This window comes from Mus musculus, chromosome 4 (genome assembly GCF_000001635.26).
Source record: "Mus musculus strain C57BL/6J chromosome 4, GRCm38.p6 C57BL/6J".
Lineage (NCBI taxonomy): Eukaryota > Metazoa > Chordata > Mammalia > Rodentia > Muridae > Mus > Mus musculus.
In genome coordinates this window covers 41708417-41733975 of record NC_000070.6, presented here as the reverse complement: position 1 = coordinate 41733975, position 25559 = coordinate 41708417, and the positions used below count along the sequence as shown (strand labels likewise).

The 25559-nt window shown below is 51.2% G+C and overlaps 3 protein-coding genes across 6 annotated transcripts; all 3 read left to right on the top strand.

The window, feature by feature from the left end:
* Positions 1–2833: 2833 nt before the first annotated feature.
* Arid3c (AT rich interactive domain 3C (BRIGHT-like)) lies at positions 2834–10145 on the top strand. 3 transcript variants are annotated; one of them, NM_001017362.2, is made up of 8 exons: positions 2834–2885; positions 3711–4091; positions 5850–5922; positions 7644–7827; positions 7941–8230; positions 8787–8969; positions 9182–9271; positions 9643–10140. In NM_001017362.2, the coding sequence occupies exons 2-8, from the start codon at positions 3783–3785 to the stop codon at positions 9741–9743; spliced, it is 1230 nt and encodes a 409-aa protein (NP_001017362.1). In that variant the 5' UTR covers positions 2834–2885; positions 3711–3782; the 3' UTR covers positions 9744–10140. The 3 variants fall into 3 exon arrangements, with proteins under 3 accessions (NP_001017362.1, NP_001239551.1, XP_011248379.1); NM_001252622.1 differs by lacking the exon at positions 9182–9271; XM_011250077.1 differs by lacking the exons at positions 2834–2885; positions 3711–4091; positions 5850–5922 and adding an exon at positions 5931–6938 and having other exon boundaries at positions 9643–10145.
* Positions 10146–10812: 667 nt separating this feature from the next.
* Dctn3 (dynactin 3) lies at positions 10813–19178 on the top strand. 2 transcript variants are annotated; one of them, NM_016890.4, is made up of 7 exons: positions 10813–10941; positions 13109–13193; positions 14053–14139; positions 16536–16619; positions 17522–17580; positions 18521–18580; positions 18717–19178. In NM_016890.4, the coding sequence occupies exons 1-7, from the start codon at positions 10846–10848 to the stop codon at positions 18804–18806; spliced, it is 561 nt and encodes a 186-aa protein (NP_058586.3). In that variant the 5' UTR covers positions 10813–10845; the 3' UTR covers positions 18807–19178. The 2 variants fall into 2 exon arrangements, with proteins under 2 accessions (NP_058586.3, NP_001153037.1); NM_001159565.1 differs by lacking the exon at positions 18521–18580 and having other exon boundaries at positions 18738–19178.
* A 1280-nt stretch (positions 19179–20458) lies between these two features.
* Rpp25l (ribonuclease P/MRP 25 subunit-like) lies at positions 20459–21943 on the top strand. Its single transcript, NM_027278.3, has 2 exons — positions 20459–20515; positions 21162–21943. Exon 2 carries the CDS (start codon positions 21203–21205, stop codon positions 21692–21694), a length of 492 nt encoding a protein of 163 aa, NP_081554.2. The 5' UTR covers positions 20459–20515; positions 21162–21202; the 3' UTR covers positions 21695–21943.
* The last annotated feature ends 3616 nt before the right edge of the window (positions 21944–25559 follow it).

Sequence of the window (25559 nt, the reverse complement as noted above, 5' to 3'; positions counted from 1 at the left end):
TTGTTAAAGATTTCTTTTATTTATTCTATGTAAGTACACTGTAGCTGTCTTCAGACACCAGAAGAGATCATCGGATCTCATTACGGATGGTGGTGAGTCACTGTGTGGTTGCTGGGATTTGAACTCAGGACCTCCAGAAGAGCAGTCAGTGCTCTTAAGCGTTGAGCCAACTCTCCAGTGGCAGCCTTTCTTTAAACCCAGGTCCCAGCCATCTTTAGCCCCTCCTTCACTGCTTCCTAGCTGTATTCTTCTGGACCAGATTCCAAAGGTGGGTTCATTTTGCTTGACTCCCAGTATTTGGAGGTGAGGGAGGATGCTCATCTCCATGCCCCCCTCTTATCAAGACCCACAAAAACTCATTTTGAACCTTTCAGAACTACAGTATCCCAAGTCACTACACCTACTTCCCAGAAGGGAATCTTACATCACTCTCTTCAGGTACCTCTCAACAGCCAGTGGCAGCAGGGAGAGACAGGAGCAAGCTGGACCCCAGAGTTCTGTACATACATCTCTACCCCTTACCCTCTGGGTATCCACAACACCCCAGGACATGACCACCTGTCTCTCTGCGTGCGTTAATTCCACCAGCGAACCACTCTGTGGTCCTAGCATGGTGGGCGGTGGGAGCTCTGCAGGACGAGAGTGTCCATCCTCAGACACCCATGAGTATAGAGCTGGGGCGTCTTAGTGTTGAAAATGAATCAAGGATCGAAGGAGTTGGAAGGGGTTGTGGCTGACTCGGAGATCTGGTACGGAAGAGGAAAGGTTGGGGGCAGACGATGGAATAAATGGTGAGCCTCAGCCCAACCAGGGATAGCCATAGAGAACAGATACAACAGCGGGAGCTGGGTTTTAGAGTAGGGATGGTGGGAAACACGTGGTTTGGCCCAGCGTAAGCTGAGACTGGGAGGCGCTAATGAACCAGAGGAGGATGAGGGAGGAGACAAAGGCCATGCCCAGATTACTGCCATGTAGGGGCATTTTTATCCTGAGACATGTGTGTCCCACTGGGTGTAAAGGGTTTGGTGACACTGTGCATATGTCACCCCCACAGGCACCTGCTGCTCACCTAGCTTATGGCGGTCCTCATACCTTTAGCAAGTAGGTCTCCTTGACCACAGAGAGAGGCTTGGAATGCATGAGAGTACCTGAGAGAAATAGGGTCAGGCTGCTCAGAGGGGAAAGAGTGGCCTGCCACCCGGGACCCCCAAAACAGAAACAGCATCAGGGGATTGTGGTGTAGGATAGGCCCAGTTAGCTCAAGGAGATTTGGAAGTCAGGGCACATGGATGGAGAATGTACGTGAACATGGGCAAACTGCTGATCACTGAAACAAAAGAGATACTGAGAAGCCAGGAATCGCTAAGCTCTTCATTCTTCCTTCCACACATACTTGGAAATCCTTAAGAGAACAAACGTCAAATGAGGTTTTTAAGAGGGAGGTGCCGGGCAGTGGTGGCACACACCTTTAATCCCAGCACTTGGGAGGCAGAGGCAGGCGGATTTCTGAGTTTGAGGCTAGCCTGGTCTACAAAGTGAGTTCCAGGAGAGCAAGGCCTATACAGAGAAACCCTGTCTTGAAAAAGAAGAAAAAAGAAGACAGAAGAAGAAAGAAGACAGAAGAAGAAAGAAGACAGAAGAAGAAGAAGAAGAAGAAGAGGAGGAGGAGGAGGAGGAGGAGGAGGAGGAGGAGAAGGAAGAAGGAAGAAGAAAAGAAGAAGAAGGAAGAAGAAGAAGAAAAGAAGGAAAAGAAGAAGGAAGAAGAAGAAGGAAGAAGAAGAAGGAAGAAGAAGAAGAAGAAAAAGAAGGAAAAGAAGAAGGAAGAGGAAGAAGAAGGAAAAAGAAGAAGGAAGAGGAAGAAGAAGAAAAAAGAAGAAGGAAGAAGAAGGAAAGAAAGAAAAAGAAGAAGAAGGAAAGAAGAAGATGAAGAAGAAGAAGAAGAAGAAGAAGAAGAAGAAGGAAGAAGGAAGAAGAAGGAGGAGGAGGAGGAGGAGGAGGAGGAGGAGAAGAAGAAGAAGAAGAAGAAGAAGAAGAAGAAGAAGAAGAAGAAGAAGAAGAAGAAAGAAGGAGGAGAGGAGGAGGAGGAGGAGGAGGAGGAGGAGGAGGAGGAGGAGGAGGAGAGGTGTGTATGCCTGTATTTCTCATACAATGTGTATATCCCGATGTGTGTGCTTGCAGGAGACTCAAGAGACTTCTGGGGGTGTAGGTGCATAGATATGGGGGCCACTGGCATGTGCATACCTGTGCCTAAACTGACACATATTTGCAGTTGGCGATAGCACGTGGGCAGGGCATGAAGGAAGGCAAAGCTCTGTTCTGGCCAGGTGTTCCGCATTCATCCCCGCATCCTTCAGAGCGATTCCAGTGTGACAACAGCTTGTTCAGGCCCTAGATCCCTCGAGTCACCTTTAAACGGAATGTGTAAAATTGGGCCCGAATTTGTGACAAGGTGTGAACGGCGGGTTCTGAGTGTGGGTTTGGGGGACACGACTTGTAAGGCTGGGCGGGGCCATGGGCCGGAGTTTACTAGCCGTGGTCTCCTCTTTCTCCCACGCGTGATTTCCCCATAGCTCTCCGGCGCCCCCCTCGAATCTGGCTGGTGGGAGACACCTGTTGGGGGGTTAAGAGGAGCCGAGCCCACCCCAGCCTCTTCCGCTGCGCCCTCCCGCCCTCACCCGCCCAGCAGGGCTCGGGTCCCGCCCCCGGGACCGCAGGCAGCCAAGCGACCGCCAGTGAGCGCACGGCGGTCAGAAGAGCGCAGGGCGGCAAGAGCGCACAGCGGGGACCCTGCGCAGGGAATCCAGCTGAGACAGGAGCCGCCCGAAAGGCGGCAGAGCAGACGGACCGCCGTGGAGACACCCGGGGCTTCGGGCGGTGCCAGGCAGGTGAGTGTAGCTGCAGGGCGTCCAGACCCCGGGATCCGGGCTCAGTGACTCGCCACCTCATGCCCGTCTGGTCCTGTCCCTGTCCCAGACCCAGACATTGCTGCCCTCTTCTCTGTACCTCTTGGATTCCTGATTCTTGTGTTTTATGTTTTTACCCGGTTTTTACACCAGTGTCCTCTATTTTCTGTCTCTTTCTAGTATTTTCTCTCTCATGCTGCGTCGCTCTTCCCGCGTCTCTCTCAACCTCATCTTGCTATCTCTTTTCAGGTGTCTGTCCCTCTCTTGTAGCTCTCTCTCTCTCTTTCTCATTCTCTCTCTCTCTCTCTCTTCCCCCCCCCCTTCCTTCCCTCCCTCCCTCCCGCCCTCCCTCCCCATCTTGGTCCTCCTCAGTCTCTATGTCCCGCTCCTGTCTCTCTTCCAGTCTCTGTCTCTGTATCTGCCTGTCGTCCCGTGTTCTCTCTCTCTCTCCCTCTCTCTCTCTCTCTCTCTCTCTCTCTCTGTGTGTGTGTGTGAGAGAGAGAGAGAGAGAGAGAGAGAGAGAGAGAGAGAGAGAGATCTCCCTGCACCACTCTCCCTTGGTTTCTGTTACTCTTTCCAATTTGCTTGATTCTCCCTATCCTCAGTTCCTGGCCATTTCTGACTCCCTATGTGTAGTCTCTGTCTCTTTTGCTCCCTCTATCCCTCTGTCTCTGTTTTCTTGATATATTAATCCTTCCCTTATAACTCCATGTATGTCCCTGAACATGTATGTCCATGAGCATCTCCTCTTGTGTTGTAGGGTGTGGGTGCAGCAAGGCCCTGCACCCATAATTCCCTCCCCCACAGCCGGCCCTTTCCTCGGGGCCCCGCCTGGTACCAGGAGCCCCCCCAGCAGGGGGACTGCGCCTGGAAGCTGTAATGGAGGCCCTGCAGAGGCAGCAGGCAGCACGGCTGGCCCAAGGGGTGGGGCCCTTGGCCCCTCCACGCTTACCGCTTCCACAACCTCCTCTGCTTGGCGCCCGGACCCTACAGGCTCCTGAGGGGGCTATAGGGGTGGTTGGGGCTGAAGAAGAGGAGGGTGCTGAAGATGAGGAGGGAGAGACACCCTTAGCAGAAGAGGAGACAGCTGAGCAGAGCCATCCAGGAGCCCGATGTCCCAACTCACCTTCCAGCCAGTCTCCTGGAATCCAACCACATGAGTGGACCTACGAGGAACAGTTCAAGCAGGTAGGCACCCTCTCTCCACCACCCACCACGGCCAAGCTGTCACGCCTCTCTCCCTCTGGCAAAAAATAGTCTACACATTCCTATCACCCTCTGAAGGATGTTAACAGAGACCTAGGGAGAGATAGGAAGACTGCAAGATGGATAATGATCAATCAGCAGAGACACCCAGATATGTAGAAAGTACACAGGAATTCATTAAGAGGCAATGGAGATCCTCAAAACATAGAAAATGACCATTGGTCACCATAGGAGGCCATCGATGAGTTTGAAAGGGAGATAAAAAGGGTGTAAGGGTCTTTGAGAGAAGGGGATCCCGAATTCAAGGAACCCATAACAACTCTACCCCATCTACCCTCTCACGTATCAAATCACATGTACCGAAGGGAGTGTCTCAGGCTGGCTAATGCCTTTGGAAGCGGAATAGATTGCTGCTCCTTTTGCAGGCTGGTACGCCCATCCTCTTTCCTGCCACACTGATCTGCCATCCAGTGTTTTCACCTGGCCTAAATTTCACGAGTGTCAGTTCCCGGCTTGTGCTTGCTACTTCAGCTGCAGTGTAACTGAGCCCCCCTCCCCCAACCTCTCCGTGCAAACTGGGTCTTTATGTATATGACCTTAATCCAAACCCTTCCCGACTAGAGACAGTAGACCAGGCTGTCACCACGGTGTTACTCGGAGCTGTGATTTCCAGCTGTGGCATTCTGGTGGTATTACTCATGGGGCATTGGTTTGGGGGTGTTTTCTAGAAGTGCTAATATGTAGCTAGTGTCCTGCAGCACTGGTGTAAGACTATGGATGTCACTCAGGGCCTTGCCACTCTGGAGATTCAGCTCTAGTGACTGTTTCTCCAGGGCACTGCTCTGGGCTTATGCTAGACAAAGTCTGGGTATCATTGTAGGTACCCACATGAGACTTAGAACTCTGGGTCATGTGTGTGTAGCTCCAAAGCTGGGTCTCTGGGGGTTTGATACTCATGGGAGGATTTTTACAAGGTTCTTATTGAGGGATGGAGTGTTACTTATATGTGTGACTCATATCAAGCTGAGGCTGAGAATCTGTTACTCCAGGTCAATGGCTCCATTATTCTGGAACTGTTCGTTTTTTAGACTTGGGAGGCAATGTTGGGGGTGGGGGTGGCCAACTGATTCCTAGCCTTCTGACATCTCAGGTTCTGTGTTGTATGGCCGGTGCCTGTGTGATAGCTTCTACAGTAGACACTGTAACCACCTCTGGAAGGAGATCAGACAAGATGGCTCCTATAAGGAGTTCCCCAGCATCCTGCCTGCCTGAACTCACCCCAGTTCATGTCCTGGCCCACGAGGATATGAATTGCATGAAGCCCTTATACAGATTAAGGGGAATGAATAAGTATCCATCAGTCTACGCAGTGTGGAGCACAGCCCCAGCCTGCCACCCCCCACCCCTGGGGCTCTGAGTGTCCATCCTCAGAGTCAAGACTCTGCCCGGAAGAGCAGGCTGAGCCATGGAAATACTTCCCTGATTCTCCTCTCCCTGTATTTGCCACGTGCAAGGTCTGAGCTACCTAGAGGCACCACTAGCTAGGACAGGTCGCGTAGATAGATTAGATAAAGGCACCCTGCCTGTCCCTGGGGGTAGGCCTGGTACCAGAGAATTGACCTTCAAACTCCATTCATGCCTTCACCAAATACTCTTGCCCAGAGTACCACCCAAATTGGGGCTCCAGAGAGAGGTAAGTAGGGGCAGTGGAGCTGGAGAATAACCTTGGTTCTTCCCCAGCTGTATGAACTCGATGCGGACCCCAAGAGGAAGGAGTTTCTGGATGACCTATTTAGCTTCATGCAGAAGAGGGGTAAGTAAGCAAAGTGATGTGGGGAAAATGCCTAGACATTTCTCCTGCTGACTAGGTTTTGAGGAAGGAAGACCTCAGGATGAGGACCCCAGGTGAGGCCCTCCCTGCAGAGGCCTGAGGTTGGTGGCACCTGTCCTTTGGGCCCTCAATAGCATCTTTAACCTCTGACCCTGCCCCCCTTCTCCACCAGGGATTAATTAGTGGTGGACCCACAGGCAGGTTAATGAGTGTGAGATCAATTAGGAAGGTGGGAGGGAGAACTGGTCAGGACTGGTTTGAGAGAGCAGGGTCCCAGGAACGCCTTGATTGTATACAGTGTACCCTTCTTCCAGCCTCATCTCCCCTCCATTTCCTTTTGCTTTAGCCCAGGGCACTCCCCACCTGTCCTGCAGCAGGAGGGAATACAGTTAGACTGAAGGAAGGCTTTCCTGAAGGATGGGCCGGGGCCTTGTGAATTGGGTAGTGGAGAAGGGATTTCTCCCTAGAAAATTTCAGTATTGAAAGCATACAGAAGGGGTCCAGGGGGGACGAGGGTGGGCAGCAGTCCATCACTTCCGCTTCTCCCCAGATTCATGGGTCTGAGCACTGACTCATTATCTCTCTCTACAAAGCTAATTAACTCACTCAGAGCGCAGCCTGATAAGCTGCTAATTAACTGGCTGCACTGCCCCCCTCCCAGGACAGCTTCTGGCCCAAGTCTCCCCAGTCCCCAACACAACACTCAGCAACGTTTTCTGGCCCCTCCCTTCCCAAGAACCTTGGGTGAGGACCCCCGGTTTCCTTGTCCCCCAAGTCATGGTAACCTCAGTGTTCCTCCTCTGCACCTTCTTGGGGACCTTCTCTCTCCCGGTAATGGGGTGGCTGTGGTCTGACAGAACAGCCCACACCCTGAGCCCTGCCTCCTTCTGCTCGACTGCAGGGGGAGGAGGTCTCTCGGGGCCGATAATTTCCCCCCATTAATCAGGCCGCAGCTAATTGTTCGGGTCCAAAGGCGCCGGTGGAAGGGGTTGGGATCGGTAAGGAATTAACTGGGGCCCATCGCTCAGCTCCGACAGGCCCCTTTGTCAGGACTGGCTGGCGGGGGTGGCTAGGCTGAGGAGGAGTTGGCTGGCCCAGGCAGCATCTGATTCTTCTGCACCTGCTGTCCCCTGGCTTCCTGCAGCCTTTGGGGGTTGTCCGTTTGGGGAGTATAGCTCTTCTGCGCATAAAGAAGTCCTTCCTACAGCCAGACAGCCCAGCAAACTAAAGAGTTAGGCGAATCTGGCTGTCTGGTAGATTAGAATGGCTTTTCCTTTTTACATATTCGGAAAACAGAGTTAAAACAGGCATAACATTTCCAGGCTGTGAGATTCCTATCTCAGCGCCTGTGAATAAAGTTTCAGTGGAGAACAGCCATGCACATCCTCTTAGATATCATCTTAGGCTGTTCTCAGATACAGTCGCAGAGCTGGGTATTTGTAACAGGTACCCTTTGGCCCACAAAGTATAAATATTTACCTTCTGGCTCTTTACAGAAAAACCAAGCTGATTTCTTGTCTTAGTCTCCTGTTCTTCCTGCTATAGGTGGTGTGAGGTGGGGGTGAGGTTTTCTCAGCCTGTAATCCTACCCTTCCTCTGTAGTCCTTTCATGAGACCTGTCCTTACCCAAGGACATACCTAAGAAGTCCTCAGACGCCTAATCTTACTGTCCTGACTTTGACTTTCTACCCACTTCACACCAGGTACGCCAGTGAACCGGGTACCCATCATGGCCAAACAGGTGCTGGATCTGTATGCGTTGTTTCGCTTGGTGACAGCCAAGGGAGGCCTGGTGGAAGTCATCAACCGAAAAGTGTGGCGAGAAGTCACACGCGGCCTCAGTTTGCCCACCACCATCACCTCTGCCGCCTTCACGCTCCGTACACAGTGAGGACAGCAGAGGACCAGAGGGGCTGGGTGGGGCGCGGGAGTGAAGGGAGGGGCGGGGGTAGGACCATCCGCTGGGTCCAGCCTCCCACCGCCCATCCGTCTGCCCCTAGGTACATGAAGTATTTGTACCCATACGAGTGCGAGACACGGGCACTCAGTTCCCCAGGGGAGCTTCAGGCTGCCATAGACAGCAACAGGCGTGAGGGCCGCCGCCAGGCTTACACCGCGGTCCCGCTCTTCAACTTAGCAGGGCCCACACCTCGGGGCGCTCCTGGCCCCGCCTCGAGTCATGGGCCCGCCCCGACCGCGACCCCGAACTGCCCGGGTCCCACCCAGGGTTCTGCTTCTGGTTTACCAGCGCACGCTTGCGCTCAACTGAGCCCGAGCCCAGTAAAGAAAGGTATGAGGGGGAGAGGGCGGAGTTTGGGGTCCGGCGTCTCTGAGAGCTGTGCACAGGGGATATCAAAATGTAGGGACTCAGGTGTGGGGGGCATTGCGATATGAGAGCAGCAAGATCTGACGAGGCTCAGGGGGGTTGGAATCCCTAAGTTAGTGATCCTGAGCCTTGAGGTCAAGAAAGCCTGTGGAGTTTCAAGTCGCTTCATCCCCAGCAGTTTTATTCCACAGCTATCCGCATAGGGATCCCATTTGGATGTAGTTTGCAACTTCTGTGACTTATTTAACAACAAAGAGCAAAGAAAGCGTGCACATTCTCTGACCTAAACCAGCCCGGACCTATATATGCTGGCCCCTTTTTCTCCACATCTTCATTCTCTAGGCCAGAGTCTTTGGATGGGAGGAGAGACAACCTGGCTTATCTGCCGGTACCGTCTCTATTGGTCCCAGGTCTAGGGAAGAATCAAATGCAAACACGGGTTGGTTGGACCAGAATGGCATGTTTTTTGTTTTGTTTTGTTTTGTTTTGTTTTGTTTTGTTTTGTTTTGTTTTTCACCAGAGGAGAGTGGAATCCCACCCCCTCGTCTGGCGCTACCTATGGGCTTGGCCTCGGAAGCTACAAGGGAGAAGCTGGCACCGGAAGAACCTCCGGAGAAGAGGGCTGTGCTAATGGGCCCCGTGGACTCACCTCGACTGGGGGCACCCCCCAGTTTCCTGCCCCGTGGCAAGGCTCCCCTAAGGGGTGAGGAAGGGCTTGTTAGAGAAGGGCTTTGGGCTAGTGAGTTGAGGGAAAGTAGACTCTTCACATGCTGAATGCTGGAGGTGGTACAGGCAGGTCCCTTGATAGACAGACGCATAATTATGGTATGGGGTTCAAGTGCAGGAATGAGGAAGGAGTCTAAGTGTGAAATCTGCTTCCCCCCAAATGTGACTTCCCTGCCTTCTTCTGGACAGAAGAGCGGTTGGATGGGCCCCTCAATCTGGCAGGCAGTGGCATCAGCAGTATCAACGTGGCACTAGAGATCAATGGGGTGGTCTACACTGGTATGGGAATTACAGGGTCTATATTGGCATGAAGTTGGCTTTTTCATTGGCATGGGGGATTTTAGATTTTCTCTATGAGCATGACGTTCAGGAGTATCTGAACTTGCTTGGGGGTTTAGAGGATTGTTACATTAAAATGGATTCAAGAGTTTGTCTACAAGGCATGGGGTCCCAGCATGGTCTATGCAGCATGGTTGCCATGGGATGTCTGCTTTGTCACAGATCTGTGAGTATTTATTGCGCACCTACTTCAAGCTACCCACAACGGCATAGGAGCTTCTCACTGGTCAGAGGGACTTGTCCGTGCTTTGTGGGAGTCCCACATTCTCTCGTTTATTTTTTAATTTTACATCTCTTATACCCTTTATCAGGTATCCTCTTTGCTCGACGCCAACCTGTGCCAGCTTCCTTGGGTCCAACCAATCCTCCACCTCTACCCTCTACAGGGCCCCCTTCCAGTACCTTGCCCTGAAAGCAGCTACTGAGAACCAAGAGTCCCAATATCATTGCTTAGGGGGGGAGAAGGCACCCTCCTACCTTGATTCTTTCAGGATGTGACGCCCACTCTGGGATCCAGTCCTGGTTGATGTCAGCATGCCACCTCCACACCAAAGGGATTTATATTACGTTCCATCTACCTCACCGTAAAAGGCAGACACTGTCTCCCTAGCTAATTTCAGCAGCATCTACCAAAGAGCTTTCCCCCGAGAACCCCTATCACTCCGTCATGTAACCCCTATGTCAGTGTCACCTTTGGTACCCCACCTCTTTGAGTCAATTCTGCTCCTTTTCAGGAAGCAGGTGAAGGATTGGATTTGAATGTGAAGATGTCCCTTGGGTTGCATCTGGAAAATAAAATTGTACTTCCCGTGTCTCCTGTGCCTCCTCTTCTTGCTTGGGTCTGGGAGGTGGGGGATCCACAGACTACATTGAGCTGTCCAAGTGGAAGCAGAAGAACAAAGCTCTGAGAGAATAGAAGAGCACTTTTTTTTGAAGGGAAGCAAGCTTTCTCTACATTGTTCCCTGACTGGTCTTGAACTCACTGTGTAGAGCAGGCTGGCCTCAAACTTACAGTCATCCTTCTGTCTCTCCTTTCTCTCCTAGCACCACCACACAGAGCGCGGTCACAAATCAGACTGTTTGGGTGTACGTCCTGACAACAAGAGGCTTACGTACAAATCACTTGATCTTTAAAAGATTCCAAAAATGTATGGTGTCTCTCCCAAGAAGCTGCCTACTGATCTATGGGTATAAACCTATCTTGGAATAATAGGTATATTTATACGCTAACTCTCAGGGAATGGGGGAGGGGAGGAAATCTCTTCGAATCTTGGATTTAGAGCACTAAAAGTCTTGACAACCAAGTCCTGGAAACCAGGGTAGAACTAGGACCCAGAACGTTACCTAGGTAACCAGATTGCTTTGACATCGGTTATTTCCGACATCCAAAGCCTAAACAGTGACGTCACTTCCTACAAGGCGTGACGGTGCTCTCGGATTGGCCAGTCTTCTTATTTAGGCGGACGTCCCACCCTCAGGCTGTTCCGGGTTGCTGCGGCCAGGCTGCAGAAACGATGGCGGCTCTGACCGATGTGCAGCGGCTACAGTCTCGAGTGGAGGAGCTGGAGCGCTGGGTGTACGGGCCGGGCGGGACCCGAGGCTCCAGGAAGGTGAGGGGTCCGGTCTATTGATCCGTTTGTGGGGCAGAGCGGGACAGGAGCGGTCCACTGGCCCTGCCCTAGGGTCGGATGCTACCACTTCTGTCAGGTCGTCCTCAGCCCAGGCTCTGAAATAAATAACAAAGATCTAGAACCTCCTGGTACCAATCGGACCCTTGAGGTCCGTTCCCGAGGGGATTGGGATGGGGGAGATGCTTAAGCCTTTTTAAGATGGGTTCGGTGACAACTTTCACAAAAACTCCGCGCGCTCACAGGCGTTCTAAGGAGACCAGACGCATTTAAAAATTGATTAATGGGAGTTTCAGTAAGAGCTGAAGCCCGCAGTGGAGTGTCATCCTAGAGCCATGCAAAATTAATTGCTAAATGAATTACGCGTAGACAGGAGTCCTAGAGGAGGCAGAGCACAGGTGCTACAGGCTCCAAAGGGTGAGCGGTGAGGTCTGAGCAGGCCCAGAAAAGGAAGATTAGTAATTGAGCCCTAAGTGTCCAGATGTGGGCGAACATCGTGTCTGAATTTTGACAAAAATTTAGAGGTGCCCTAAAATCCCTTTTTACGATGTTGAAACCATTTACTGGAGCGCTTCTGGTAGAATTAAGAATGTTCTGGAACAAAGGTAATGATGTGTCTCTGTATTTTTTTGTAAAATTGTCACCAGCACATTCTGTTCCAGTTTGAGAACCAACTTTTCGAAACACTCTCCCCCTTTGGCATCTATTTGTGTGCCTTCCCTTGTGTGTTAGTCCCTTAAATATTAGTATTCACCTTTTACACAAGCCTTGAGTGAAGTCGTTCATTTCCTCAGCCTCCGGCTCCAGCTGACTCTTGACTGTTAGAATCCTAAGTCCTAGGCAGGCTCGTTCACTGCCGTGATTTCAGTTACTCATTTCACGTCTTTATGTTTCCAGTGTGTAGCTCTGTTTCAGACTTTCCGAGAACCCGATTGATCTTTGTCTACTGGTCTCCTCCACTGGGCTATCCCGCAGACATCTTAAGCTCAAACCCTTAACTACTAACTGTATTCTGCCTCTAAACTGATTCTCTTCTGTATTCTCTACGATGGGGATTGCACTGTCTTTGGGATCCCAGAGTGTTCCGTCTCCTGTACTAGACTTGATGTGGAGGGTATGAGGCTAGAGCTAGGCCAGCCAGTTCGTTCCCCAGCCTTGAGCTAAGAAAGACCTGGGTGAGGGTATTTGCATATATCATGCCCAAATATAGGGGTTAGGAACCAGGAAATATATAGTATGTAAGGATGCCCCATTAAAGCCTAAATTAGTTTATTATCTCCCCAAGCAGACAAATACTCACACCCTATCCTGCAAAGGAGAGCATGATTCATTCCCTCTCACATTAAAGGCACCTAAAGTTGAAAGACCTTCAAAGACTTGAAAGTCTACAGAGAGATAAGGATCCTTCTTCCAGGTCTTCCTTCTTCCTCCTCTCCTCTCCTCTCCTCTCCTCTCCTCTCCTCTCCTCTTCCTTTTTCCCTTCCTTCCTTCCTTCCTTCCTTCCTTTCTCTCTTTTTTTTAATAAAGATTGATTTATTTATTTATTTTATGTATGTGAGTACTGTAGCTGTGCAGATGGTTGTGAGCCTTCATGTGGTTGTTGGGAATTGAATTTTAGGGCCTCTGCTTTCTCTGGTCAACTCCTCTCAGTCCCTGCTCCATCCTGCCCAAAGACTTAATTATTTATTATACATTAAGTGCACTGTAGCTGTTTTCTGATACACCAGAAGAGGGCGTCAGATCTCATTACAGGTGGTTGTGAGCTACCATGTGGTTGCTGGGATTTGAACTCATGACCTTCAGAAGAGCAGTCAGTGCTCTTACCCACTTAACCATTTCGCCAGCCCCTCTTCTCTCTCTCTCTCTCTCTCTCTCTCTCTCTCACTGTCTGTCTCTCTCTCTGTGTCTCTCTCTGTATGTCTCTCTCCCTCCCTCCCTCCCTCCCTCTACCCCACCCCCACAGACTTTATTAAATAGCCTTGGCTGTCCTGGAACTTGTCATATAAACCAGGGTGACCTCAAAATCCCACAGAGATCTGCCTTCATCTGCCTCTGGAGTACTGGGATTAAAGGCATGGACCATCACATCCAAGTTCTTCTGAGTTAAGCCAAGTGGTATACCTTGGAATTAACCTCTGCTTCCTTTCAGGTGGCTGACGGTCTGGTCAAGGTGCAGGTGGCTTTAGGGAACATTGCCAGTAAGAGGGAGAGGGTGAAGATTCTCTACAAAAAGAGTAAGCACTTGTGTTAGGTTTCTCATTGCAGTGCCTCCCGTGTCTGTACCCCTTGAAACCTGACCCCGCCTGTCAGCCTGTGTGTCTGTTGGTAGAGTAGCCCCTCGAGGAATGAAGGCATATCACTGCTGATGTGGTAAATTGAGCGTGCTTTCTTGTAGGTAAATCTCAAGCCTATGCCCAGTGCCCATTGTTGGGGACTGAAACTTTTTCTTCGAAGCTCCCCTTGGTGGATAGGATTCCTCCTTGGGGGATAGGGTATGATATTTCTCTAGGCAAGTTTGAGAAGGAAACTCAGAGCCCCAGTGTTGGTTTAGCTGAACATTTTAAATTATTGAAGCTTGTAACTTTCTCAGTAGTTAGAAATTAGACAGAAGCTTAGGTTGTCCTATGGCATTGAATAAAAAGGTGCCTTCTACCTTGGTGAGAATAGGTGAGTGGGGATGCTGGGGTTGGGGCAGGGCCAAGGGGTGGCAGCACTTGGGTTTCTGGCCCCAAAACATGAGGTCAACGAACAGATGATGATAGCTGAGTAATCTGGGGAACAGAGCAGGGAACCAGTGGATGCTGGCGATCCGGTGCTGTGTGGTCAGCTCATAGTCCAAGGATCTCCCCAAGGACTAATGCGCCCCAACTGTCATTTAACATTGACTTACTTTGTGTGTGTGTGTATGTATGGTTCAAGGACAGCTTGGGGGGCTCAGTTCTTTATATCATGTAGTCCCAGGGATCAAACTCAGGCCATCAGACCTGTGAGCACTTACTTTACCTGTTCAGCCATCCTGCCAGCCTCCAAACTTCATTTATAAAACAAGGTTCCATTTCTTTTTTCTTTTTTTCTGTCCTGCGTCTTTGGTAGTTGAAGACCTGATTAAATACCTGGATCCTGAGTACATTGATCGCATTGCCATACCTGAGGCCTCGAAGTTGCAGTTCATCTTAGCAGGTAAGGCTAGACCTCAGTGCACAAGCATCGAGGATATCAGGTGTGGAGGGGTCAGGCACAGTGATGGCTTCCCTCCGCTATTTTGCTATAGCTTCTTATTCTGGCCCGGCTCTGGACTAAGGCCCAAGGTGGGATTCGTAGTCAGCACTGGGCGTAGTATATACTCTAGGCCAGCTGCATACGTCAGGGCCAGGCATATGGATGCTACTCCAACACTCTATCAGAGGCCCTCCTGGGATTTTCCTTTAGAGTCTTCCTCAGTGGTCATGGGGCAGGGGCTCTTTCCAGACACAACGAGCATTACCATCCAGGAGAACACTGGCATGAGAGCCGTCCTGTTTTTATTTTACAGTCTGTATCTTTTCTTTTTATACATTAAGTCACAATACATTCCTAGGGAACAGGCTTGAGCCGCTCAGCCTCCTCCTCTCACGTTCTCGTGAAGTGTGCTTCCCTGGGTGGGGCCGCCTGGTCCTTCCACTCACACAGGGGCCTTTCTCTAGTATCTTCGTTTTTGTTTTTATTGTGGCCCTTTCTCTTCACTCTTTTCAGGAAGCTGTCTCAGCTCTTAGAGTACCACATATGCAGGTCACACATTGATTCTCTTGGCAAGAACATTGCCCTTAACTGCCCACAACAATGGGCAATGTCAATGGTATGTGGAGTGGCACTGTGGCGCTCCCTGTTTTGCCGTAACACATGGTATTCCTTTCTGAACTGTACCTATTATCCTGATGTCTGCAATGTCACCCTTACAGATTCACATATATGTGACCAAAGGAACAACTTGTCAGTGGGGTCTTTTTTTTTTTAAATATTTATTATTGTGTAACCATATGTACCTGTCTGAGGAAAGACCTGCACAAAGGAGGCGGTGCACACAGAGGTCAGAGTCATTATATCTCCCTGGAGCTGGGGTTAATAGTAGTTGCAAGCCACTCAGCATGGGTGTTGGAAACTGAACTGGGGCCTCTGGAAGAACAGGATGCTCTTTTCCACCAGCCGAGCCATCTCTCCAGCCCCAGCGCTTGCTCTCTATAGAGAACATACATCAGGAGCAGGTTCCTTCCCTCTTCCCCTTGCATTTGTCATTGTGGCTGGGGCTTCAGCATTCTAGGCGGAGAATCTAGTCAGTCCGTCATCCTGCCAGCAGGGTTTTCTGACCTCCTCTGTCTGTTCATTCATCCAATGGCAACCACACTAGGCACAGCGGTCCTGCGTCTAGAGTCCTAAGAACTTGGGAGACTGAGGAAGAGGATTACAAGCAGCTCAAGGCTAGCCTGGGTCACATAACACGATTCTGTCTCAAAAAAGGATAAGGAAAGAAGAAACTTGTGAAGGGAAACAGGAAACATTTATTGATCATATGTTGTGAACTAGGCTTTATTCTGGGCACAAGGCATACAGTGGTGAACCAGAAAGTCTTTGTCCTCGTGAGCGCAAGTACAGGGAGTTGTCCCTGCTTTAGGAACCTGAGCTTGTAACCTACCTGAGAGAATGATGACTGTGTGACACTGTGTGACACCGAGGACTGGGGAGGAGAGGGGCATCAGAGTTCCCACAGGACCATAGCTCAGACACTAAGTTCAAGGACTCTTATAGCCTCCCCATCCCTTCTGTGCTCTGCCGCAGGAAGCGTGCATCCACTTACACAAAGACAGTCGTATACCCAAGTTCTCCCTTCCTTTCTGCATGTCACATCTTCACGGGCATGTCCATCATCTCTTGGCCTGCGTAGGAGCCCCAGTGTCGTCTCCTTCCTAGGATAAGATCCTTCCGCTTTAGCCTCTCAGTCTTCTGGGCCTGCTCTCCCCGCCAGCTCAGTGAGTTCTTTCTGACTGGCAAGTGTCCCTTTCTCCATTAGTTTGCACACGACAGCCTTGTCCTGAACACCTGCTCTGAGGATTTTCATACACTGGAACCCTTTGTATATGGGAAACCCAGACCCCGCTTCTGCTCGCACTGGCCTCTCCCGCTCTGTCTCAGCTCCCTTGTCATCTGTACTTACTCTGAGAGCCAACGAGCAGAACCCACCCGATACGGTCTGCCACGTTTCCTCTCTCAGATTTTTCCTGGGGTCCTTGGCTTAGAGAAAACAAGCCTGAACTACCCTGTCTCCCATGGACTAGGAGCACCTGCTAAGTTATTGACAAGAGTGGAGAAGGAAGATCTGGAGTGAAAACTTGAGGGCAGGGATTTTTAGAGACCAAGATGCTCCTGAGGCCCATGAAGAGTCAGGCAGAAGCATCCCGGAAAGGTGGGGCAGGGTGGAAATGAACACCTAGAGAAGGGGCCAGTGAGGCAGGGCTGCTCAGCCCTAGTGCCCCGCCTCCTACCGGCTTGTGTAGCGGTGCTCATGGCTGCTTCCCTCCTGTCATCTTGTCTTTGTGCTCCAGAGGAGCAGTTCATCCTCTCCCAGGTGGCACTCCTGGAACAAGTGAACGCCCTGGTGCCTGTGCTGGACAGCGCTTCTATCAAAGGTACTCCTGTGGGGTTGCTGGGGAGGTGGTTGGTGGGGCCAAGGCTTCCCTGTACCAGTGCTGGGTCTGCTCCTTAGAGCTCTACCCTGTGGGAGCCTACTACCTGACTATGGTTACAGTCCCCAAGTGAGAGCCTAGATCTAGGACCTCAGGCGGTTTGGCCTAAGACACAAGCCTAAGTTCTAGCCCCAGACACCTTCTGCTTTCCCCTGCCTGCCCATCCCTTCATGTCTCTCAGGCTGCTACAGAGCCCACATTTGATTGTCAGAACTCCTGCCAGGCGTGAGACGTTTTCCTGCTGCACTGCTAAGAGTCCCCGGGCCTGGGCCTTGGCAAGCAGGCAGTGGCTTTAATTGAATCCAGATATCCATCTTGCCTGTCTCTAGAGGTATTTCTCTCAGCTCCCGTCCCTTCCCTGATCAGCTACCCACTTGAGTATCTGACAGCCTAAAGCTGCAGGCGTTGCATGGTGGGCAAGGCAGTCAGTGTGTGGGGGAGTCCAAGGGGCCAGTGTAGGGACCTGGTATTCATTCCCAGCCCACCTAAGCTCCCTCTCTCATTAGGCTGACATTATCCATTAGCCCTGCTGGGCTGACAGCAAAGGGGCAGGGCCTGTAATAAGTAAAGTCTCTTTACTTGGCCCTGCTCGTAGCAAGCAATACCGAGGACTTTAAGGTTCTGTCTTCTGGGGGGCACCTGTTCTACCCACCCCCACCTCATGGGTCTTGGAGTGAGGCTGGGGTAGGTAAGGAGCCCCCTCCAGCTACAGCAGTCGGTCGATGAAGCCTGGCGTTTGTTTAGCTTCTCTACTCAATACTCTAATCCTGCGGAAGACCTAATAGACTATTGAGCAGTCCCGGGGGAGGGCACAGACATCAGGCAGTGTGCGTCGTGTTTTACAGCTGTTCCTGAGCATGCTGCCCGCCTGCAGCGCCTGGCGCAGATCCACATCCAGCAGCAGGTATGGAAGGAGAGAGGACCGGAAGGGAAGGCAGATATCATGTCAGCTGTGTCCCCTCCCCACTGCCCACTGTCACCCCCCACCGCCCACTGTCATCCCACTACCACTCATTGTCACACCCCACTGCTCACTATCACCCCCCACTGCCCACTGTTACCCCCACTACCGTCACACCACTGCCCACTGTCACCCCCACCGCCCACCCTCACACCTTCGCCCACTGTCACCCCTCCACCCACTGTTACCCCCCCCATGGCCCACTGTCACCCCCACCAAGAGTCCTAGACCTTTGGTTGTCCATGGAGGTTTATCCTCTATTCCCAGTTGTCCCAGGGAGGGGAAAGGTTGCCTAGGGCCACAATAGAGCTTTTCTGTGATAGTAGAAGGTTGACATTGAGAGGTAGGCAGTAGTGCCTAGGGCTCTGTTTTTGACTGGGGGTGAAACACCTTTTCTCAAGCTCAAAGACTGTTTAGAAATAGAGACTGAAGTGCTGGAGAGACGGCTCAGCCCCTAAGGTTACCTGCTCTTTGCTGAGGGTATGTGAGTCCCCAACACTCACATGGCCACTAACAACCAACCTCTGTACCTCCAATTCCAGAGGATCTGATGCCCTCTTCTGGCATCTTTGGGTACCACATATACATGGTGCGCCCACATACAGGCAAAATACCCATACACATAAAATAAAAATAAATAAAGCCTTAAAGGAAAACTAGGGACAGAAGAGGAGAGGTGTGTTAATGAGTGAAAGCAACCGCTCTTGTCAGTCTGTGGGCGGCTGTTTCAGGATCGGGCCTAGGATGGAGAGTGCCTGTTTTGTAGTTTGCTCCTCATACTGGAGGTTATTCAAGCACCATGTCTTGTAGGTTTAGAGGGAATAATGAGGCAGGAAGTTTGGTGGGGCGTGGCTATACTCCTCAGCTATACGTTGGCCTACAGGACCAGTGTGTGGCGATCACTGAAGAGTCTAAGGCTCTCCTGGAAGGGTATAACAAGACTGTATCCTTTGTGCTTCGTGCTCCTTAATGGGTATCTCCTCCCTCCTACACTCTCATCCCAGTCTCTTCTCCCCCTCACCCCTTTGGGCACATGCAAAGTCATTCAAACCCCTGTTGTCACCTTGACCTGTCGCCAGACAATGCTTCTCTCCAAGCAGTTTGTGCAGTGGGATGAGTTACTCTGCCAGCTAGAGGCTGCCAAGCAAGTGAAGCCAGCAGAGGAATGACAGCCACTCCCCACGTCCCCACCAGGGGAAGGCAGGCGGCTCGAGGGCCTCGCACCAACCTGTCTCTATAAGGCAGAGACAGCTTCATCTCTGAATTCAGATACTACCTGTCTGTGTTCGACTGGCGGCTCTGAGGTCAGGGTCAGGTTGACCTTAGAGTCATGATCTGTACTCCCTGTCAATGTATTTATTCCAGTGACAATAAACTTGAACGACCACTAAAGGAGCCTGTTGGCCTGCTGATGTAAGACGGGCTCAGCTGTGAGGATTTGGGAGGTGAAGGGGAGAGCTGTCAACCCCTTGGGGTGGGGCCAGGAGCTATACTCCTGATCTGGTTTGCGGAGAGATAAAGAGTTCTTACATCATTTGACTGATACAGTGGGGCATTGTATATTTATTTACCCCATACTTGCCAATTACCCTCTAAATATCATCCTATGGTAAGGAGGGCACAGGAGGGACGCCTATACCTCACAGGGTTTGGGGAAGACCAGGTGGGCCCACATGTCAGATGGTCATGGAGGAGCAGGCAGGGACGTTCAGAACCAAGGCAGCACAGCCTTGTGTCTACATTATACCAGTAGCCAGAGAAGGAGCCCAAGAGGTTTGGATGTAGGAAATTTTAGGAATGGGGGAGAGAAAGCAGGGAGAAACAGCTATAAAGCAACGCGCTCCACCAAATGTATGCTGCCCTCTTGTGGTCTGAGGGAGTGCCTTGGCGCCTTCAAGTGCCTGTATGGCACCCAACCTGTGGAGTTGTCAGCATCTCAAATGCAGCGTGTCCAAACTGATCTGAAACTAGCATTTACCCTAGACTATTCTACCGGAAGAGTCGCCCGTTCTTCCCCAAAACTTCATCAGAGTTTTCTCTCTCTCTTTTTTTTTGAGCTTTTCGAGACAGGGTTTCTCTGTGTAGCCCTGGCTGTCCTGGAACTCACTCTGTAGACCAGGCTGGCCTCGAACTCAGAAATCCACCTGCTTCTGCCTCCCAAGTGCTGGGATTAAAGGCGTGAGCCACCACTGCCCGACTTCATCCAAGTTTTCTATCAAGTTTCTACCATCCTCAATTCTTGCTGTTTCTGTGGTTAGCATATCATCGGACAAATATTGGAGGGCCTATTTTACTCTGGATACTGAACTAGGCTCTGTGGGCACGCCCCCGTGGCCGAAGCGCTACGGTGATGTTGAGTACAGCCCCTTCCAGGGTCACCAGTAGCTGTTGCCCCGACTACCGGATCCACCCAGCTTATACACCAATCCTCTCAGCCAATGAGTTATGCACTCGCTTAGATCCTCCTGAAAACCGCCGGGGTCGTCCAGTGTCCCAGGATGAGAAGAAAGCTCAGGACTCCGTAAATAAGAGTCTCACCTGCTTTTATCCACCAGGGGCTTCGCTTTCGCTGCTCCGGTGTGTCAGCAGGTGACGCATGCCGTCCATCTTTTAAAGGCACAAATCTGCGTTCTTCGGGCGCAAGACTCCTCCGATAGCCGTTCCTTTCCCGGGTGGGCCCTCTGCAGGTAGCGGGGTGCTCCGGGATCAACGCGCCGACCGCTGGAGGCCGGCCAGATGCCACCATCACAGGCGAACAGCAGCCCGGGTTTCTCTCAGGCCCCGCCCCCTGCGTGCGCGGCCCCGCGGCTCCGCGCGCTCCCGGTCTGCGCGCCATCTTGGCTACTCCGTGAGGGTCGAGCGTCTACTGGCGACCGTGGTAAGAGCCAAATCCCAGGAGATGGGGACTCAGAGCTGGGGAAAGGGGAAATGCCTGCTGCCTGAAACAGCGGCCCACGATTGGGGAGCCCGCCAACCGCTCACGAGTGGTCCGAAGCAGCTCTCCGGTCGAGTTCCCGAGTGGCCCTGTTCAAGCCAGCCTACTCTATTAATGTGGGGGTGAGGTCTTCTCTGCCCCCATGCACCCCGTGCTCGTAGGCAGGGTCGATTCTTTCTTTGGGGAGTACTTTCTTGGGGAGTGAGGCCTCGTGGCTGTGCCCCAGGGAGTTTGGAGCCAAGAGTCTCTGGAAGCACAAAGTAAGGGAGCCTTGTCCCAGTCCTTGCAGCCTTGTGAGGAGAGCCCGCCTGTTCTTGGCAAGTTGTGGGCGAGGGGTCTGGGACCTAGCCCCCAGGAGCTTGAGATCATAAAGAAGTACAGGCCTACCCACCAGAGAGCCTGGTTTGGGGGAATTTGGTCTTGCCCGTGTTAGAAACTCGTGGATGTATTTAGAAAGGGGTCTAAGGACTCGATAATTCTTGGCCCCAGCCTTGAGACGCTGGGGTGAGGAACAAGGCGATAATCTGGAGGGAGTGATGGAGGATGGACCTGGTCATGTTCCCGCCACTCATCTGACTCTTACCCGCAGTGCATATCCAGAGAGAGACCCACCAACGTCGCGAGGGCAGAATGGAACAGTACCGGAGGGCCGGCTCTGTAGAGCTTCCAGCCTCATCACCAATGCCCCAGCTACCTCCTGACACTCTGGAAATGCGAGTCCGAGATGGGAGCAAAATCCGAAACCTGCTAGGGCTGGCGCTGGGTCGTTTGGAAGGGGGAAGCACCAGGCACGTGGTGTTCTCAGGCTCTGGCCGGGCTGCTGGAAAGGCTGTCAGCTGTGCAGAGATTGTCAAAAGGCGGGTTCCGGGCCTACACCAGCTCACCAAGCTCCGCTTCCTGCAAACGGAGGACAGCTGGGTCCCAACTTCACCAGACACGGGACTAGACCCCCTCACAGTCCGACGCCACGTGCCTGCGGTGTGGGTACTGCTTAGTCGGGACCCCTTGGACCCCAGTGAATGTGGCTACCAACCCCCAGGTGCACCTCCTGGCCTGGGTTCCATACCTAGTCCCAGCTGTGGCCCCAGACCCCGAAGGAGGGCTCGGGACACCCGGTCCTGAAGATCTGCTGCGCCTGACTGTTCTCTAGACCTGAATATCTGTGCCTTCTCTAAGAAGAGCTTGTGCCGGCAAGGCTTAAGTCTACCGAACTTGCCCCTCCCCTCCGGAATGTGGGGTGGAACTGTTAAAAAGACTGGCGTGGGTCAGTGCTGAGTTAAAGACTGCTTGAGAAGGGCTCACTCTGTCTCTACATCTCACTTGCCTTTTCTGACGTCCGACTAGGGAAGGGAAATAAAGGTTATGCCTGTTTGTTTGGCCTGTTGTGTAAGTGGGACTGCTGACTGGGGGGCCTGGCTTTATCCCAGGAGCTCCTGGGCTGGAAGCAGGAAGGATGCGGATAGGTTGGCACTGGGTGACGGGTCTGGTATCAATAAAAGTTGCAGCAGTAACCTGGGTGGCTTCCTGCCACCTGCTGTAAGCTGGGTTGGGGCTCGGCCAGCTCAGGCATTTCCCCCATCTGTGGCATATGTTTTCGTATAGTGGATTGTAAATGCAGGCTGGCAGTTCAGGATTTTAAGCCTGGTTCTCCTACTCCCAAGTTACTGTTCTGGGTCATAGCGCTCTCATCCGTAAAGTGAGGAATAGGGTGCTCACCCCATTAGAGTTGAAAAGCTTACAAGGAGATGTACACATTTGACACTCAGATACCACCAGAGCACTTGGTGCTGTAATTGATCAACTCCGCTTGCTGTGAATCAAGGTTTTCTCCAGTATGTCTAGTAATCTGGATGCCCAATTATGAGCAAATAAAATTGGGGCTCTTCTGGATTCAGGCTACAGCAGGACCCAGCAAGTTGAAGGTGCTCTCAAACCAGGGAGGAGAGATTGGGATGGTGGGAGAAAAAGTTGGGGAACTTAAGGTCTTGATATGGGATGAGTGAGATGTGGCCAGAAGGCTATCCTCCAGCTGTAGCCTGAACTTTAAACACTACATCCCTTGCTTTCCAATGTAGGGCATCTCAGTGAGGGGACGGGGACGGGACAGGTGGTGAAGATTCAGGAGATTGGGAGAAGTGAAACAAGTTACTCTAGGAGGCCCTTTACATACAGAGGGTCCTGAAACATCTAACAACTGCTGGAGACCGCAGAACCACTGTGATGTCTCACACTGCCAACCGCCTGGCCTCCATTCTCTGTTCAGCTAGTTCAAGGCTTCAGCTCCTCAGCTTCTACCTACTGTTCTCTGTCATTGCTCTGTCACGTGTGTCTCCATGCCCTTCTCTGACGTCAGCAGTTCTCAGTGTCACCAAGTCTCCAGAACTTTGGGCCACATTATTGTAAATTATTGAGTCGTTTTGATCTTGCAATCCCATCCCGGTTGCTGCTTTGGCCAGGTTAAAGCAATCACATATAATAAAGGCAGTAACTTACACTGGATGGGTGATTCAGTGGGGCATCTTCGTTAGCTTCAGAAACTGGGAAGAGACTTCCCGGTGGGTTGCCTAATTAAAAATCATCTGCGATTTCCAAAATGATTAGAGAGAGAGTGTGACGGGAAACACTTGTGCTCAGAATCCCCTGAGAGGACAGGTTTTAGGGTACTCTCCCTAACCTGTGGTCCCTAGGGAGTCGGCCTGACTGACATCTTCAGGGAGAGAACCAGAGGTGAAGCCTTGGAGTGAGAATGTCTGCTCAAGGTTAGGAGAGAACCTGAGAGTAGGGACCTTTCAAAAAGTAGGAGCAGTGAGCAGGGTTGTTGGCACAGCAGTTAAAAGCACTTGTTCTGGGGCCGGAGAGATGTCTCAGCAGTTAAGATTGCTTTTCCAGAGGACCCAGGTTCAATTCCCAGCAGCTACATGGCATTTTACAACTATCTTTAACTATAGTCCCATGAGATCTGATGCCCTCTTCTGGTGTCCAGATGTAAAAGCAGACAAAACACCTATATGTGTAAATAAGGAAAAAAGCACTTTGTTCAATCCCTAGGACCCACCTGGCAGCTCACGACTGTAACTCCCATCCCGGGGCATCTGATACCCTCTCCTGACCTCAGCAGGCACCAGGCACACATGTAGCGAAACACTAACATTTTTTAAGTAGGAGCATGGGTTGGTGAGATGGCTCAGAGGATAAACACTTGCCACCAAGCTTAACCCGAGTCCAGTCCCAGCACCAACACGGAAAAAGAAAGCGGACCTCTGTTCACATGCACACATAGACAAACAACAACCACAACAACAAAAATTTTTTAAGTAGGAACAAAGATGACTTCCTGCAGTGGGAGGGTCTGAAGAGTTGAGGACGAGCAAGGGTGCAGATGGTGTTGGAGGTGCAGGTAGGATATAAGAATCCAAAAGTCCTCTCCATGAAGCAGGAAGAAACAGAGCGGATGGGGTCAGGATGCCTGAGACAGTTGTTGCGGCTGAGAGATATGACAAGATCTGGCACGGCAAAGCCATAAGTCCGGTGTAGGCTGACAACTATGAACTTGGAATGTCTTTAGCAGAATGTGGGATCCAGTAGTCTCCACTCTGAGACTGCGACAGGAACAAATGAAGACTGAATAGTAACAGGAGAGTAGGGCCATGGTGCCCACCCTGAGTAAGAAGTTAAGTTAAAAGAGCACAGGGTTCTGTGACCCGGAGTCCTCACGAGCTGTCTGGGGTGGGTGACGCAGAATGCCACAGCGATAGGAAAGTGTAGCTTCCTGGGGCTGTTAGAACAAAGTGCCACAACTGAGTTGCTTACAACAGCAAAGAATTCCAGAGGCTAGCCATTCAAAAGATGTTTTTCTATTTTATTATGTTTTATTTAGTGGATGTGTGAGCATGCATGCACCGCAGCTCACAGACAGAGGTCAGAGGACAACTTGCAAGAGTCAGTTCTCTACTTCAGCCCTGCCCGCTTTGATGTGTGTTTTCACCCTCTAAATATAATTGGCTTCTTTAAGATGGTATTTTGGGGACCTGGAGAGGAGGGTCCATAGATAAGAGCACCCAGGTTTGATCCCTAGCAACCACATGGTGGTTGACAGTCATCTACTACTCCAGTCCACACCCTCTTTGGCCTCCTCGGGCACCAGGCATGCATGTAGCACACACATATGCAAGCAAAACACCTATATACATAAATGAACTAAAACTTTTATTTATTGTCTCCTGGTGAGAATGTGGGTACCAAACAGGCAGATGCTGCTTTCTCCACTGAAGTGACCTAAGAGTCTTGAACATGCTTTGCACACAGTAGGTATGTAATGATCATTCCGATGGATGAAGGGATGACTGTTGAGCCGCTGTTGGGCCTCCGAGTGTGTGGACACTCTTAGATCCCACGCCATTCCTTGTTCCCTTGGCCCTCCGTTCTCAGATTAGAGGAGAAGATTCAGATTTATTCACAGAGTAACCTAAAAGGACCTCCTTGCCTGCCTGCCCCACTGACTCTGTCCATCTTTGGCTTGGTTCTGGGACTCTGGCTTTCTGACCACACTGATGCCTCCCCTCCCCCGCTCCTAATCATTCAATCTTCTTCCTCTAATCTTTGTCTCTTCAAATTCAAGACCACTCAAAAGCAAGACTTGGAAGTTTAGATCTGTAATCCTAACAGCTGGGGAAGCTGTAGCAGGGGGCTGCCATCTAAGGCCACCTTAGCCTACATAATGATTACCAAACCAGCCTGAGACACAAAAACTAAGTCATAAAACAAAACAAACAAAACAAACCCGGAGAGAAACCTATTCAAAACACACTAGTATTAACCTCAGGGAACTTCTATTTTAAACCACAGGGTGGCAGTAGTCACAAAGGGATAGCCCACGTATACTCTGTAAAATCTACTTTTCAAGAAGCCCCAAGGCAGAAGGAAAACAGTCTAGTCTTGAAATTTGGTCCTCAATAGACTAAGTGACAAGTGACATCTCGGCAGTTCA

Bases quoted from the DNA above. Each gene is read 5' to 3' on its own strand.
- Arid3c (NM_001017362.2), top strand. From the start codon at position 3,783: ATGGAGGCCCTGCAGAGGCAGCAGGCAGCACGGCTGGCCCAAGGGGTG. The intron at 7,828-7,940 runs GTGAGGACAGCA...GTCTGCCCCTAG, and splicing joins GCCTTCACGCTCCGTACACA to GTACATGAAGTATTTGTACC. The intron at 8,231-8,786 runs GTATGAGGGGGA...GTTTTTCACCAG, and splicing joins CCCGAGCCCAGTAAAGAAAG to AGGAGAGTGGAATCCCACCC.
- Dctn3 (NM_016890.4), top strand. From the start codon at position 10,846: ATGGCGGCTCTGACCGATGTGCAGCGGCTACAGTCTCGAGTGGAGGAG. The intron at 17,581-18,520 runs GTATGGAAGGAG...GTTGGCCTACAG, and splicing joins AGATCCACATCCAGCAGCAG to GACCAGTGTGTGGCGATCAC. The intron at 18,581-18,716 runs GTATCCTTTGTG...ACCTGTCGCCAG, and splicing joins TGGAAGGGTATAACAAGACT to ACAATGCTTCTCTCCAAGCA.
- Rpp25l (NM_027278.3), top strand. From the start codon at position 21,203: ATGGAACAGTACCGGAGGGCCGGCTCTGTAGAGCTTCCAGCCTCATCA.